Source organism: Trematomus bernacchii, unplaced genomic scaffold (genome assembly GCF_902827165.1).
Source record: "Trematomus bernacchii unplaced genomic scaffold, fTreBer1.1, whole genome shotgun sequence".
NCBI lineage: Eukaryota > Metazoa > Chordata > Actinopteri > Perciformes > Nototheniidae > Trematomus > Trematomus bernacchii.
In genome coordinates, this window is record NW_022987720.1 from 17,963,266 (window position 1) to 17,981,406 (window position 18,141).

Below are 18,141 nucleotides of genomic sequence, written 5' to 3' on the forward strand. Positions count from 1 at the left end.
TTACATATTCATCCGTTTACCCCGAGATCTGATCAATGCCTCGGGCCCACAGGTGACAAGCACTCTAATCACTGGGCTCTACAGACATCATCTCACTCCCTCTGAGACAGATGCATGTGCACACACTCTATCATGATCAAGAATGTCGGAAGAGTTAGGAGAAGCGATGGTCTAATTCCTCAAAATCTTCCCATAGGAGGCCGTATAAGGGTGGATAAACACTACAAGATCTCTTGCTGATTTGATAAACTAATTAAGTGCAACGTTAAACCCGAGCTTGTTTTCGAAACTTGGGTTGCATTAAGTATTAGCTGCTAACAAATGGTTAGGGTTAAATGTGAGGACATTTGTACATGATTTAAAAAAAAAAAAAGACAATACATTTGACAATATTCCCACAAATATTTCAATGTGTGTTATCGTTACCTCACAGTGACACTGGGGTCATGGGTCACACCGCATGTCATAACAGCCTTGGTCCCTTTGATGACACTCTGGTCTTGTGGCGGTTTATTGATGCGGGTACGTGCTGCAAACACACACCGAGGTTGTTATTCAGAGACTATGTTTGAACAGCAGATTGAACAGAGCTTACTGGACTTGGACTCATCTTTCAGTCAATGTCTTTCTGTAACAGAGTGAATCAAACTATACAACCATTGGGCGAAGTATTTTGCAAGGCTTTCCAAGGACTGATAAAACGAATTTAAGCTCAGAAAACGAGTAAAAGTCATTTAACTATACACTCATAATATCTTGACAATGACCTCCAGCAACCAGGTACTTACTGCATCTAAGTAAACAAGCAATGGATTAAAAAATAAATGTGCTTCTTGAGATTTAGTTTGGAGTCAGAGTTTGCAGTATTTGACATCTGTGCCGGACATAATATGAAATGAGGACACAGGGTTGGCAGAAGATGCAAGCAACTAGAATGATGTGCAGAGACAGAGAGTATCCAGCTTGTGTTATTCTTACCCCAGACCAGTAGGTCAGATGAAGCCTCATCTATCCCCCTGGAGTTACTGGCCATGCAGGTGTAGGTCCCGACGTCAGACAGGTGAGAGGGACTGATTAGCAGGCTGCCTGACTCCAGCAGGGTGAACCGAGGCAGCTGGACAGAGCCACTCGCCAATACACGTTCACCTGCAGGGAAGGGAGGAAGTGATTGATGGTATGGGATAGAAGACAGGGAAAAAATGGGGGAACAGGGAGAAAGAGAGATTAGGGTATTGGAGAAATGTCAGGGAAAACAAACAGGAGGGAAAGCAGTGCAGCGAAGTGTAAGGCAATAAAGCTTGTTTGGAGAAATTGCATATTTTGAATCCTTTCCATGGCTCTCATCTGCTTTGACAAGGCCAAACGCGGCATAATAAACCCCCAACCGCAACACCTCATGCTGTTAGCCCACGCACCTTTCTGCCATGTGATGGCTGGCCGTGGGGCTCCTGACGTTTCACAATGCAGAATGACTGACATGCTGTCAATCACGGCGCTGTCAGAGGGGCCAGCGGTGATGTTGGGCGCAATACCTGGGAGGGGAGGGGTCAGCCACGCACAGAAACACAAGCACACGGAGGAACACAATCAGGTGAGACAGGGGTGATAATGAGAGACATAAACAGCTTTCTCCCTAACAAAGCAGGCGCCAGCTGAGCGCTTAATAGACTTGACAAAAGAAGCGGCTGTCAGGTCTCATTCTCAGGGACAGCACTGAGAATCTGACAAGGCCCCTTCATCTCTCTGCTTCTGCTGCACGTTCTCTGATTCAAAAATAGCCAATAATTGCCCGAGCATCCAAGGTGACAAATCTGTCAATGTGAAGAGATATATAGATAGGTGGGTGTAGGAGGCGAGACAGAGAGAGGGGAGAAAAGAGGATTAGAGATGAGAACAGAGGAGTGGATTTAAGAATAAAAAAGGGAAGGAACAGAAAGGGGAGGATGAGCAGAATTAGGAAGCAGACGTGCAGATAGCTTTGAGATATTTTCAAGGGGACCTACTAGTAACAGCGAGGTAGGTGTTTGTCTGGATCTCTCCTGCGCGATTGCGGGCAAAGCACTGAAACATCCCAGTGTCGTCTGGCAGGAGACCGTTGATCTGGAGACTGCCTCCCACCAAGACCCTGTACCTGGGGATCTTTACCGGGCTGATGGGCACTGCATCTTTATACCACACTATGTCTGGCTGCGGCATGCCTGCAGAGGAAGGAATAGGATTATTTGTCTTCTTTGTCACTGTGACCCCTTTGTGCTCTTTCTTCTGTTTTTGTTTCATACTTTCTTGCATCTTCACACATGCAATAGCACGCAGATAAACAAACAGCACTGACCTCGTGCCTGGCAGGGGATATCCACCACCTTCTCCATCTCTGCACTGATGTGAGTTGGAGGCTCTTTCACAAACAGAGGATATTCTGTTTCAAAGAAGGGAAAAAAAGCATAAAACATTGCTGCATTAAAGCCAACTAAAAAACAACTCAACATTTGTCTGGCTTTTTATCTCGACCCTTCTCTGGTGAACAAGCATTTGCAACACTCTGGATAACAACATCAACTGAATTATTGAAGTTTAAAATGGCAAGAAAATGTTCTCTCAACATGGGGGTTATCATGGTGATGTAATATTGGATCATTCAGGCTGCTAGTTAACATGTAAGCTGTTGGTTGTTTACCTAGAACGTGCAGGAAGGCCCCGGCAGTGACTGAGGCGACGCTGCTACTTCGGAGTGACGCCTCACATTCATAGAAGCCACTATCACTGACTGCAGGCAAACTGATGACCAATCTACGGCCAAAATCTCGGATCCCTGTACTAACCAATACCCCGTCTTTCCTCCAAGTAATACTCATTTTGACGAGGGGTCTGTAGGAGAAAAAGATGAAAAGGAGAGAAAGCGTTATAAAAGCGTAGTTTGGGTTGTTAATACAGATTTATATTCTTTTTCAAGGTTACGGAGCACCGGGGGAGCAATGGGATACATCTGTCATTCTGATTAAGTCTTTGAATTGGAGATAATAGTCAGAATTCAGGAGTGAGATTGTGCGAGATAGGGAGAACAGAGCAAAGCCTTGAATCAAAGGGAAGAATGGAGGACAGCCTCAAAATGAGAGACGGACAAAATACTTTTCTATCATGTTCAAACATAAGGTTTCAAGATTCATTTGAATTATAAAATATTGGATGTGGAGGTGAGAAATGGCAGAGGTGTTTTGATAATGTGCATCTGTCTGTCTGTGTGTATATTTTCCTCAGTACTTGACTGTGTTAGCACTTACCTTGCGTTAGCGACACACTCCATGATAGCCTCGTTTCTCCCTATGGTTACACTGGTGTTCTTGGGGGCGATGATGATAGCGGGGGCGATGGGGTCTGCAGGTCCTCCCACATCTATCACACAGGCACACAGAAGAAGATAGAAAAGCGTGAACAATCTATAAACCATAAGCAGACCTCAGATTACGCATGTGCATCTGCCTGACACGGCCAACTGAGCATGACTACATCCTTACATAGAGAAAAATGTGTCACTACCACCAGCAAGTAGCCGGCATGCCACCGCCTAACTATTAACACCCCTGTCTTTACTTTTAAATCCTCTTTCTAGAGCACACAGCATTTCCTGAGCACAGTGTTAGCCCAGGTGTTAGAAGCCATTATGTAGCATAATTGAGACAAACACAAAAGGCGATTAAATGCAGCACCATCACTCACAATGTTCACAGAGCCTCCAGCCAACCATCGATTCACTGCCCTCAATCAGTGATCTCTCTGTGAATCTGATCTCATTTTCCCCACCTCCCCAGAGTACGGGTATGGGGCCTGTGTGCTTGTATGTGTTTGAGTGATTGTGCGTTTACAGCGGATTTATGGTGTGTGTGTGTGTACAGTACGCTCGCATGTTTGTGTTCTTGTGCTCATTCTCCAGGTTAATAGGCCCCCTAATCAAGTTTTTATTATCATTATTGCTATTTTGAGCAACCTCATTGTAAATTATACCCTTTCAAGTCCCACTTCTGTGGAATCTCAGCGGTGTAATGACAACGCTTCCTGTACAAATACTGCCTGGATGTAGGCGCAGCCCTCCTGATGCTTATTGCTGTTTGGCTCTGCTCTCCTTTTGATTGCTTCACTCTAGTCTCCATCTGTAGGGTGTGAAATCACGATTCCAGTTGCAGCGCATTTTTTTCAAAGCCAGTTAAATAAAGTGAATAGGTTGCTGTGAAAATACAATTTACAATGTGAAATTAGATAGTTTCTTGGGCTCCCATAGCATATATTCTTAAGTGAAATGCCAAAATCTGTTAAGCTGAGGGTTGAATGAATGTCTTGGGTGCAAATGTAGATCAAAGATGCTAATTGTATTTAAAGTAGTTATATAAGCTAACTTTTAACCACCCTACAGCTTCAAAACAAGCAGCTACTGTAGGAAGGAAAAGAAGACAAAGTTAAATGAAGCCGCTGTTACCATTTTAGTGACATATACAACAACAAAAACATCGAAGACAAACTCACAACATACCTCCATTTTTTTATTTTCAAAATAGGGTTTTGAAATGATAAATATGGACTGCTTGAGTGTGTGTTATTCAAAAGAAAATATTTTGAGGCGGATGATTAACCCATTGATTGATGAGTAAATAGATCAATTTTTGCTACGCTGCAGACGAATGAAAGGATTTAGAATTATAGCATTTCATCACGGCGGTGCAAACATCATCTTGAGGGCATTATTGACGTTATCATTTATTTGCGAAGTGAGGACCAATAAATCCATGTAAAACAGCTTGTTGTCAAGTCATCAGAGGAGTCAGGAATTGAAAAAGAACAAATTAAAAAGGATGCAATGATTGACCAAGTCCAAATGATTTATGAGGAAAAATCACTTGGGTTAGAAGTTATTGGCTAAAATGTAAGATTACTAGCAGTTGGCTGATTTATGTCGTTTTTAATTATTCTTAATTAAAGGACAAGATTATGTGGAAAGTTTGATTGGTGTGGGTCTTATGGTCTCTGAGCTCCTGACATATAGTGTTGTAGTGGAGAAGAAATAGACGAGAGAGAGGAGAAGGAGAAGAAGAATCGACTGATGGGGAGAAAAAGGGAAACATTGTGTCAGCGCTAATGTTCATTTTCTACCAAGAAGAGCAAGAGAAGAAGAATAAGGCACAAGTTGGCAGTCCTTTTGGGGAACCACTGTGAAATAATCCCCTTCAAATAGAGTGCTGACATTAGACTTTAATATCTATTAAAGGGTTATCCAATGTGTTACAGATGTGTGTAAATGTACAAATTAAACCAGTTTGTTAAATTAAGTTAAATACCATAATATTTGGCTGAGAATATGGTCCATGTTTGCCAATCACACAATGAAAGCTGGAAATCCATTAGACGAGTCAAATAACTCATTTTATTTTCCGGAAGACGTGATTGGTTTCTTGGCAGAGACTAATTAATGTATTGCAGTTCATAAACTCTCAGTGTTGAGAATACCTCAAGTGTGTAATCTTCTAATTAAAAGGGAAAAGTAAACAACGTGGTGACCCGCATAGCAAGTTCCTGATACTAATGTCCACACATTGTTAACATATGTCTGTGTCCTAAGACAATCTTAAACACAAGTCGACCGTAGAGAATTTCACAGTCTAAAGAAGAAATATGAAAGCAAGAAAGCAAAGCAAAATGCAAAATGTCTGCCCACTTTGAGTGTTAGCCAGTGTCAGTTTGCTTTTTGCTATAAGACTCATCTCTGTCTCATTGGTATGCTCCCTTTGGAACAACTCGCTCCCTCCGCTGCATATTATTTTTATTCACAACTGCAAAATGAACAAATGCAACAGTAAAAACCTTATTGACTTTCAGATGCAAAATACGGTTGTGTGATCCGCAAGGTCAGATTCAGTGATATTCAGTGATATCTGGTCCCGACAGATTGCTGTGTCATGCGTATTGAGCACTGAATTACAAACACTGTATTAACAATATGATGAGCAGATGCTGAAGCGAGCGAGAAGCTGTTATTAAAAATATGCAGCTCCACATGGGAGCAGGTTAAATTCTCATTTGATAGTCAAAACCACATTAAATAACTCATTCAAATCACATGGGATCCTCTGATGTCTTTTATCAAATATTTGCGTGTGGTTTGAAATATTACCACAAATATCTTCATAGCCTGCTTGGAAATACATTTTAGTGGCTTCTTAAATTGTTTAGTTGTAGTCAGCAAGTCATTTTGTCTAGTTGAAAGTAAGAAACAGTGGGTGGTAGAATATGAATAACTTTGTTCAGATGAAAGAAGGTGAGAGTAGGTGGGAGGATGGGGAAGCATCAGGTTCAGCTAAACACTAATGATGTAACGATACACATGCAGGAGCATTGCCAAACTTATTTTGAAGTTGTGTGAGCATGTTTAAGTGACATCGACCTTCTCATCTGAGAGAAATGTGTATGTGTGTGTGTGTGTGTGTGTGTGTGTTGAATCATTCCCTGTGTGCTCAGTGTCATCTTCATAAATCTGCTTTTTGTGGGGTACGATTAAACTGAAGGTCCACTTTATAGGTCTGTACACCGAGACAGTCAGAGAGGTGCTGCAGGAGCTCCACCTCACACACCTCGTGACTGTATTTCACTTCTCAAGACAGAGGTCGGAGGAGGACGACTGCCTAATGAGAGGACGACCATTGAAGGAAATGGGTATGATTATATCTGTTTTTCGCAAGGGAGGGAAGAAGAAGCGGCAGAAAGGGCTGATATGATGGGCGGCCAGTAGAGAGCGCTACCTCAGTTTTGATTGTCTTTTACTGAGCACCTGTTGTGTACGTAGCTGCTCTGTTCAACAGAGGTGGGAAGTAGTGGAGTACAAATACTTCGTTACTGTACTTAAGTACATTTTTCTGGTTTTCAGTAGTTTACTCCTACTTGTTTTTCTGGCGACTTTTTACTTCTTACATTTTCTAACACAAATACCTGAGATTTTCTACTTCGAACTGTTTCAAAACAGGTTCCTTACTTTAGTTTGAATCTGTGTTTGGTGGCGTGATCATTATTATTTAGAGTCATTGCGTGCTTATTGATTTGAACACGATCCGTGTATCCATCACTTCCTGGTCTTCTCTAAAGAAGAGGGACCAATGAAAACGTTGTCATTTTGCCGTTGTTCAGCATCGAAACATTCATTAGCTAACAATGACATTATTGTTCCATTAATATAAAGGGAGGTCAGTTACTCTTTAAAACAGTTGGTAGTTATGGGTACTTTTTTAAGTACATTTCAAAGCCCATACTTCTTTACTTTTACTTGAGTAAAGAAGTTTAGTCAGTACTTTTACCAGAGTATTTTTAAACATGAGTATCTGTACTTCTACTTGAGTAAAGGATGTGTGTACTTTTGCGATCTCTGCTGTTCAATAAACAGGTGTTGAGCTGAAAAATAATATGATGAACAAAACTTTTTTAAACTCCATTATCACCTGCAAAATCCAGTTAATGCATATTATGAATGACCCGCTAGTGCGGTGTGTTTTGTTGGGTGGGAGAAAACATTTTTATCACATGGATCTGTATGTGTACTCACTCTCCACTGTCAGCATGATGGGCTGACTGGTTTTGTTCTCCCCATTCTTGTCGTTGACCGCCTGGGCGTAGTAGCGTCCCGCATCAGGGGCCACAGTGGACAGGATGACCAGCGTGTTGTCCAGGGTGATGGCACTGTATGAGTAAATATTCATGCACACACCAGTTCAAGATACCTTTTATAGACATTGCATTGCCTTACATTTATTCCCATGGAACTCACTTAAACTCAGCTTCACAGTAATAAAGACACAAACGACTTTAGGTAGCATTGAAAGTAGTTAAATCAAAATGGGGTCACCAATCCAGCTCCCTATTAATCAGACATCCCCAGACAACGGGTGTGCGTTACAGATGTGTCCTACACAAAAAAACACACACGCTCACACATATGACAAGCACACACACACGCTCTTATCATTAAACCAGTGAGTAGTTGTTTCACGCAGTCAATAAATCTCGAGGGTAAACTGACACACACACACACACACACACACACACACACACACACACACACACACACACACACACACACACACACACACACACACACACACACACACACACACACACACAACACACACACACACACACACACACACACACACACACACACACACACACACACACACACACACACACACACACACACACACACACACACACACACACACACACACACACACACACACACACACACACACACACCCTTACTCATAAATTATGTCTGCAAAGAAGCACACAAAAACAACTTTTATGAGCACTTTCATTTTCAAGGTACTGCAGTGTCTTAAATGAATCGTTCTGGATCTTTCTCCTTATTTGAAACTCACAGTTTTCGGGTATAAATACAACAAGTAAAAGACAGTAAAACTAATTGAGGCGAGTCTTGAAAATAACTTAATATATCTAGATAGAATAATAAGTCTTTCATGAGCTTTGAACTTAGATGTCTACATATTTTAAAGTGGACCTATCATGCTATATTTGAATAATATAGTGTAGGACCATACCTATATAAGGCATATTTATACTTTTTTTTTTTCAAAATACCAAACAGATCATGCATTTTAGCCATGCCTCATTTTGCTCAATTTGACAATTTCTAGCTCTGTTTTTGCAAGGGCTGATTCTGTGAGAACAGCACCATCTACTGGCCTGGCATATGTACTACATCGTCTCCAGCGCTTTCGAACGGCAATGGCCGTGGCTGTCTCCTCCTGATTGGTGGAGTTGGCCCAATAGCCGTAGCGCCACTGTCCTGACGTCAGGACAGTGTTCAAATTTGGATCAGTTTCTATCAGATCCGTTGCAGCCCCTTTTTTAGAGATTTGGGTATGGAGGAAAATAGAGAGGGTTGTGTTTTCTGACACTTGGTGAGTTCCCTGGAACACCGGGGACACATATTCATGTATAAAAGACGTACAAAAGTGCATTTTGCATGATAGGTCCCCTTTAAGTCTAAAAGCCACAGTCAAAGCCAATCTGTGTGCAACCTACCCCAGTGTATAATGAGATGAATAATTGCAACAGACAGACGCTAAAAGGGTAAGCACATAAAGTCAATGATCTAGCAATAAACACAGCTATATCTTGTAAATTATGTAAAGTTGATATAATGTGTGAGCATCATTTTGGCTTGCCTGATCAGAGGAGTGTATTCTAGGCTCAAGATTGACTTGACATTTGTGATAATTGTAAAAACTGCACACGAGCAATTAGCTTGAAAAAATACCGAGCTATTCATTTAAGATCCTTCTCGAGTATGGCTAAATGTTGGTTAGGCTGATAGGCTCAAATGTTTGAGAGGGGCCCATTAAATGAGAGCTGACGGTAAGCACACGGCCAGATTAGGCTCTTCGTATCTGTCAGCATCTGCTTGATCGCTGCAGGATAAACAGACACACTCCTGGACAATTAAGAGCTGTGACGCTCACAGAGTCAATAGACACTTGCACCGACACACAAACAACAACATGCACATACACGCCTGTGAATATCAATGTGGCCTGACACAAAGCAGGCAAACAAGCGGTAAATGCAAAGTGTCCTGTCAGTGGCTCTCATTGTCACAGAGCAAAGATTCACCGCTTCACTTCTGATAAGAGTCAGCTGCATAGTTACTGGCTGTGGAATGGGCAGAATCATTAACAGAAGGGGTTGAGGTTTTTACTCTGTGCTTGTGCTACCTTTTTTGTTGGCCTTGCAGGCAGAAGTAACACGCACCGATCCGTTCTTGAAGCAGGAGCATAAAACTCAGGGTGAAAGTCTTCATGTCAGCTATGGCATGGTAGAGCTAAGCTGCTGAATAATGCATGAGAAGATTTGAGAAGTTGTGCCTACCTCTATTTGTCTGAATATCAAAATTAATTTCAGGTTTCATGCTTCACAATGTCTCTTCAGGGGAAATTTCTTTTTTGAACAGGCACGAATCCAGTGAGCAGAAAGAAATGCTACTACACACAATGAGGCTCGCAGCAAAGCCCATACAGATATACAGTCTCCCACTGTGCACATTTAGCCTCACACATTTTCTTCCCACAAACATGCACACACAAACCCTCCTACACACAAATCCACCCAGGGGTGAGAGCTGTCAGTCAAACATATCATCAATTGAGGCCTTTTGTCCAATTTAGTCTAATTGGTTCCCCTGCTGCCTTCTCTATCTCTTCCCTTCAATCATTCCGCCTGCAAAGTCAATAGGGGCGATATAATAACCCGCTTTATCATTGAGAGGTGATTCAATGATGAACACTGGGCCCGAGCCAACATTTGTTCATCAACTTCTCTGCTAAACTTCACTCATGGAGCTGGTGGTATTGGAGAAAATCTGTGAGCGGTATTGAACTTCTTGGAATTCTCTGAAGTGAAAGATGTTCTGCTTCAACAGCAGCTCACGTTCATCGACAACTATATATATTTATATATATATTTATATATGCTATTGCTCAGACACAAGCAGAGACAAAAAGAGAAACACACACAATTGCACACACCACACACCAAACTAACCAAAGTAGACTTACATTCGGCTGCTGGAGGGAATCTTACGCCCATCTCTGAACCAGGTGATCTGTGGCCTGGGGAAGCTGTGTATTCGCGGTGAGTGGATGAGAGCGCCCTCACCCTGAGATACAGTTTGAGACCTCTCCACTTCCACAAAACCACCGATATCTAGCAGGCATAAAAAATACAGTGTAAGAAGTGGAGAATTAATACAAGAAGAGAACATTTTAGAAATGAATCCAGCAGAAGGGAAAGAAAAGATTGTCATAATTATCACATTACAGTACAGTATGTACCTTTCTCAAAGAATAAGCTTCTTTACTCAGTGACTCATCCACATACTGTGCTTGACAACCCTTTAATAAAAACGGTTTCTTCCTCTTAGACTATTGGATGTATGGAAATAAACCAACACTTACAGGCAACCTGCACTTCCGTACTGCACTGCATTATAGCTCCCACTCGATTCCTCACAATGCAGCGGTAGTGGCCAGCATGCGACCGGTCCAGCGAGGGCATCAGGTACCTAATGGGTATACACAACACAAAGATCCATTAGTCATCATCAGAATGACAGACAGCAAATATTTGTCATCTTTTCGCTTTTATCCCTCACACTCAAGATGCTAAATTAAATCGAGATGTTTCATTGGGCACCTGAAACAGCTTAAATTGCATTTAAGGTCCCACTTATATACTGTATGAGACATAAATGTTTCTAAATTCAGGAATATAACAGAGCAGAGATGAAGTGTGATTCAGTGATAATGTAGTAGGTGGTAAACCAAAGAAAAACATTCTTCTTCTGAAGGCCAGCTGTGAAGAAAAACAGCATAGAGAGTTTCTTGCTGGCAGGACTAAAAAACAAAACATTGTTATCTCTGTCAAGGAGGTTGTGTTTTTTTTTTGTCAGTCTGTTTTTTTTTCTGGCTGTCAGTGGGATTATAGAAAAAAACGACAGGCCAGATTGTTTATGAAACTCGGGTTTAGCATGGTTCAAGGATACCTACCTTTTGAAACCGGATTCCATTCAAGGGGCATTGACATTTACATTTGTTAGCATTGCAGTATTTGTGCTGCATTCATTTGGTGTTGGAATAATCAGAAAAATGATTTCCCTACAATTCCAGGAAACAGCTTTCAACTTGTTTTTAAAAGGCACTGAGCAATACAATACAACACCTTTTCTTTTGTCATAAACACACCAAAGTCTGAAAAACGTCTTCTCAAGTGGGGAAATGCGGCCATCCGAGGAGCACGTGAAGGCAGCATTTCCTTGGGGGAGGTTTTTTCTGAGAGCCATTCTAGTTATCCTGTATCTTCCGTGCGTTTAATCAAATCACACAAGCAACTCTCACCTGTTAGTCCTGTGCGGCCATAACACTGTCTGTCCCCTGATGTGCATTCATGTTAAATGGTGTGTGTGAAATGATAGGTAGATAACCCCAGAGCTGAGTCCCCTTTAATTGGTTTGCTACAGCCACTTAGGAGTGAGGAATCCACCCCTGCCATGTTCCCCCTGCACTGCAATTCAGGGAAGGGGTGGATAGGGGGGGGGGTCTAGTCTGATTAAATGGATTCCAGTTCTCCTCTTTGATCAGGGCTGGTGAAGAATAACAAGCAGAGGGCTGGCCTGCAAAGCAGACCCTGAGACTAAGCCACGTGAGAGCACAGACAAATACTGAAGAAAGTCAGGGAAAGAAGAGGAGGTGGAGAAGAGGGGAGAAAGGATGTGAGAGAGGGAGAGAGACATACAGGGGTGGGAAAGTGTGTGGTCGTGGTGGGGTTTGGGGAGTGGTGTAGCCAGTGATAGCAATCAGACAATGCCACCTGAGAGAGTCTGTCCATGTCTCGGGGGCTAGACAGACTGTGAGAAGAGCGTGAAGGAAACAAGTCTAGAATTAGAAAGAAACTGACTTTCACCTCAGACTGCAACTGTGACTTCTGAACACGCATGCAGGCTGCCACACTGGCACACAGGCATACCGTAAATGGACAAATGGGAACACTGATGTATTCCCACATACAGTACACACACATTTTCCACCAAGGCGTTTCCAGGGTTGGTTTGTAGCCAGTGCCCGGCTGCGAAACAGTTTATCGTGTTTTCACTGCAGAGACACCTGCTCTTGGCCCTGAAAACGGGTTCAACTTGGGCACCATTGGGCATATGTGCTTGGCCAGCACTGAGAACCGAGAGCCACAAAGAGCCTGCCACACGTCAGAGGCGGTTTCTGGGAACAGTAGAGAATTGTTGCAGAAGCAGTAGTGCGGAGATCCCAAAGTGGCTAGAACGCAAACACACACACAATTGCCGAGGAACATTAACCAGGCATGCGTGAGACGTATTATTTATTACAGACCATACTTTGCAAAAAAATATGCCTGCTATCATTGTGGTAGCAACAAAGCACTCATTCAAAGTATTTATGATGCATAATTAATATGCTGTATGTCTGCCCGGTTGTTGTTCCACGACTTGGAGTTTTATATAATGTGTGCTTGCATTCCTCCATTAAACATAACAGAAATAAAACAAGCACTTATTAGTATGTTGGCTCTTAATCTTATAATGATTTGTCAAAATGGCTTCAGTGGCTAGGCTAACATAATCCATGTAATGAGTAAGAGAGATACTCCACATCCACAATTCTTACTATTTCCTATTTCTTTTTTCTGCAGTATGTTGCCAAACATGGTCAAATATACATGTATAGGGAAATATGCATCAGGGGACAGCACTTTCTGTGGCAGCTAGCTTTAAGAACTGGAAGGCTATCAAAGGTGTAGCAGTATCGGCCTAACACTCCGCAGTTGGCAAATGCTACTGAACCCTACTGGCACACTATTGGCCACGTCACTCTGGAGAAGAGTATACAGTCGAGGAGGTTGTGCTTGCAATCCATCTGGCTTTGGAACTTTAATAGCAACATGGGCACAGCTCCAACGTAGTCTGCGACTGTTGTTGTTGTTGTGAGGGATCTTCACGCTGCCACGTAAGCAGTGAGGTCATGATGTGGCTCCTCTGTGGCTCTGGTCCGTGGAAAAGCGCGCTGGTTCTTAAATGGTTGTACCAACTGCAAACCAAACTAGCCCCAGCACTGAACTTGAACGAAACTCATTTCAGTGGAAAAGGGTAAGAGAGGCCTTGTTAGCTCAGGCTATAGCTTTGTCTGGACACTTTGTGCTGTTAGTAGAATTCTTAAGCCATGTGTTTAGAGGCTGAAGTATAAGGGTAATAAAAAAGTGCCCAGAAGAACTCCACGGTCAGTGAAACAGCATCGTTCTGCTGACAGAGCAAAGTAGCCCACCCACACTGCACAATCTGATGAAGAATATGCATTGTTAGATTTTGTTGCAGCAATGATAGTTTCAACAAGCAGCAAGAGAGAAAAGAAGAGTTATCTGCTCGCACCATCTCTGCATGTTGAATACACTGAACAATATGTTATGTCCCAGGGGAGACATGCAGCCAAATCAGTCTTGAATAAATCCATAGAAATGAGTCTTGAATATGAATGAAAATGAGCAATCAAGCTATTAGTTACAATTAAATGCCCACTAAAATGTCCCATGTAGTAAGCTAATTATAGTATGCTAAATAAATGATAGAATCAGCTCGGGCAAGCAAGTTTGCATTCCTCACCTGTATTCCAAGGAGAAACGTGTGAGCTCAGTCCCATTGTAGATCCATTTGAATTCCAGGGGCCAGCTGCCCTCTGCCATGCAGGTAAGGACCAGACGGTTCCCCTCCAGGTGAACCTGGGTCTGAGGAGGCTCCATCTTAAAATAAGGTGGGACATCATCTACTGAAAAAAAGAAATAGAAGAAGGGAAGGGGAAAAGTGAGAGTGAGGTGCAAAGAAATATTGTAAAAGGAAGGAAAGGAAGGGTAGTTTGTAAGAAAGGCAGCAATTCTGTGATTCAGAAACCCTGTGAGCAGAAACAACACAATTACAGCAATTCACAGGACATAAGGACTCAGAACAAGCTATTTAAATTGTTCTCCTGCACTGATTGGGAACTTGAAGGTCAACGGGAAAGCCTGCCAAAAAGCACTTGAAGTACGTTTTTACAGCGAAAGCAGGCTACTCTTTTATTTCAAACTGAAATGCTTTGGAAAAGAGGTAGAAGAGCAATTTTGCACAGCAGAGGAAGTGTAAATGAACTCTTCCATACCTCTTGATCAGTAAAAGAGGATGGGGAGAAAGGCGGGGGATGGAGAGAGGAGGGGAGGGGGAAAATACAGAAAGCAGATGGAGAGAAATACAGCCGAGATTGTACACAAAAAAAGAGTAAGTAAGTAGAAGGAAGAGCAAGTGCAAAACTAGGAAGCAAAGGAGGTGGGGGTGGTAGGGGCTGCTTTAGAAAACACAAAGTTTCCCAGCCCTAAACCCCCTTCTGTGACAGGATGAGTTATGCTCTGTGCTTCCCTTCATTTATCTTTATAGTTCCCTAATGCAGCCAGATTATACAGGCCCCGTCCGCAACACTGCACACAGCCAGTGCAGCCACAGAAAGCCTTTAAGGTGATACGCAAGGTCCAGCGCTGGACTTGGAGACAAAGTGCTTTCATTTGAGCTGATGAAAAAGGCATGATCAGACCTATTGATCTGTCTGCCTCGCAAGCCACAGGCGACACTGAGCCGATTGTGCCAGTGTTTGTGGCGGGCTAATTAAAGTCTGTATTAATAGTTGCAGTAAGCTGCCAAGGCCTGAAGCACGCCTGGTCGTAGGTCTAGCACACTAGCTGACTCACTCTCACGGCAGATTGCTGGAGCCTTATTTTCCATTTTCTTCCACATCCAGGTTAACGCTCCAAGATTTATGGCGGTGAATGCAAGGGACAGTGCGGTTGAACCAGGTGAATGTGAGGGCAGCCTCACCAAGCAGGAAAGGGGATGTAGAAAATTGAACCTGATTGAAAGTGTAAATAAAAGAATGACTGTGCACCTCTGTGTCTCACATAGGTGGCCATGCGCACAACACACACTAACAAACTCAGATAATAGGACACACATATACACACCAGCGCACACAATACCCCTGGCAGCTGCAGCCTACTCCCCCTTCTATTACCCTCAAAGACACCACTCATAAAAGGAGGCAAACAAACAGAAGCCGCGTCAACGCTTTCTGCTTCCAAACCAGTCCTTACCTTTTTCCAGTTTTGTAAAAACAATTCCCCACTACCGAAATAATCTGTTCTTCCTACCCTTGCATGCACTTCTCCTAAACAAACACTGTCAAACCTAACAGGCCCTTGAAACTGATCTGTCCGAGCCCAAATGTAGAAGCCATTCCTTTCTTTCCCCAGGCTGTACCCGCTGGAGTGGTGGCTTTACTGTAATTCCATCCACCAGTAAATGCATTACACACACACACACACACACACACACACACACACACACACACACACACACACACACACACACACACACACACACACACACACACACACACACACACACACACACACACACACACACACACACACACAACCACACACGACACACCACACACACACACACACACACACACACACCACACACACACACACACACACACACACACACACACACACATCACACACACACACACACGACACACACACACACACACACACACACACACACATCACACACAACACACACACACACACACACACACACACACACACACACACCACACACACACACACACACACACTACACACCTCTGGTTCTGGGGCTTTGTGGCTATGCACTTAGCAATGCTTCTCCATCAACAAGCCTCCATTAGAGACCTGAACATGCCAAACCCAGAATCACACATTGAATCGTCTGATGCGAGAAATATGCGTAATACTAAGTTACTGATGTAAAATTGGGCAAAGGGGTACTGAGTGCACAGCTATTACCATTGTAGTTACCTGTTTTAACGCCTTCATGTGTTTATATTGCCACTGGCTATCCGTAGCACCTATTACCAATTTCACATTTCGACCAAAGTCTATATTTTCAGGTACAAACCTCAGAGAAAAGGTCACTATTAAGATCAAATACTGTTCAGGTCCGACGTCCAAAAAAGATTGCTCACCATGCAAACGCATCTGAAGTGATCTTTAGGATCTTTAAGACGCAGTGAAAAGTTAAATGACTGCTGACTGCTAACATTTCTTACTGCTGAAGGAAGATGGGAACAATTCCCTCGCACACTGGGCTCTTGCAACTAATGAGTTTCCGACAGAGAACCTCTCCACTGACCCTCATTCTCCTCTTCCTCTTCATCACTGTGCTTTTGATCTCTGCGGTGAACCACAGAGGTCAAAAAAGGCTGATACTTGTTGGTGCCTGTGGTGGACAATCCATTTGTTTTAAGAGTGTGTTTTCTTATTTTTATTGTTTCTTACGTCAGCCACTGCAGATAAATACTTGTGCATGTCAACGTGGGAACATCTGTGTTTTTTTTTTGCTCATGCAGATGAAAGCTTTCCCATGTAATAACAGTACAACGCTCTCATTCACTAGAGATGGCTCACTGGAGCTGAGTGTGCTGCTGTCAATAATGTGTCAGTTGTTTTTACCTCCACTGTTGTATCATCATCGCTTAGCTCAGTGGTTCTCAAAGTGGGGGGCGCAGAGGCATGACAGGGGGGGCGGGGCGCGAGAGACCAGGAGGAAAAATGGTTATTAAAAAAAAAAAAACATTTGAAAGATTATTGATTCGAAAATAATATGATACAGTACAGTACTATTACGTCTGGGTCTCTGTGTTTCATTAAAGCTCGGCTCTGTGTGTGTGTGGAACGAGCCATTTTGTGTGCGTGCGCGAGCGAGAGAGAGAGAGCGCACCGGTACCGGAGATCGTTGTTGTTAGCTTCTGGTGCTAGCGAGCTACGCTAACGGATATAAGGAGTTTTTTCAACAACAAAGTGGAGGAGAGTCCTCTCCTATCAGACTGAGAGGCTCAGTGAGCTAAAGGACTCTCTCAGTGTTTAGATGAGTGTTTAGTTTTAGTCTAAGTTATCTTAGTGGGTCTCAAACGGTTTGGTCACGATTAATGTAAACAATTATTTCCGAGGCACACGTTTATATGATCATTATAGTTATAAAAAAATAAGAGAATAAATGAAAAACAGGTATGAAATACTATATGACAGTAAAAAAAGAATAACGCAGAAATTTAAAAATAAATCTTCCCGGGGGAGCTTGCCCTCGGACCCCCCTATGTGAGGTCCACACACCACCTATAAAAATAGCACTTTACCCCTGCTTACACCTATATGCCGTGAGCTGATTATCGAGCCTTCATTGTAACAGTCGCGGGTACACTGTGTATTTGCGTGGGGATTGTTGCAGTAGAAAATTCCACTGTAGCGACCGGTACATTAATGGGAAACCCTAAATGTTTGAGCACCCTCTATCTATGAAACGTCAAGCTACCCCACAGCACCCCCAAAATAAATCTCTGGCGCCGCCACTGAGCCTGACTATTTGTGTTGGGGGGGCCCGACTTTTTTTTTCTCCAAAGGGGGGGCCTGACAGAAAAAGTCTTACAGCAGTGTGGCTTCATGTAA

General features: G+C 42.9%; 1 protein-coding gene across 1 annotated transcript in view; it reads right to left on the reverse strand.

Moving 5' to 3' along the window:
• The window catches only part of sdk2a (sidekick cell adhesion molecule 2a), an 81,661-nt gene that overhangs the window by 24,507 nt on the left and 39,013 nt on the right, over window positions 1–18,141 (reverse strand). Inside the window, 11 exon segments of the mRNA XM_034142386.1 lie at window positions 427–529; window positions 979–1,146; window positions 1,416–1,532; window positions 2,004–2,198; window positions 2,333–2,416; window positions 2,675–2,865; window positions 3,279–3,390; window positions 7,577–7,710; window positions 10,605–10,752; window positions 11,004–11,110; window positions 14,231–14,390. Coding sequence (XP_033998277.1) covers window positions 427–529; window positions 979–1,146; window positions 1,416–1,532; window positions 2,004–2,198; window positions 2,333–2,416; window positions 2,675–2,865; window positions 3,279–3,390; window positions 7,577–7,710; window positions 10,605–10,752; window positions 11,004–11,110; window positions 14,231–14,390 — 1,519 coding nt within the window.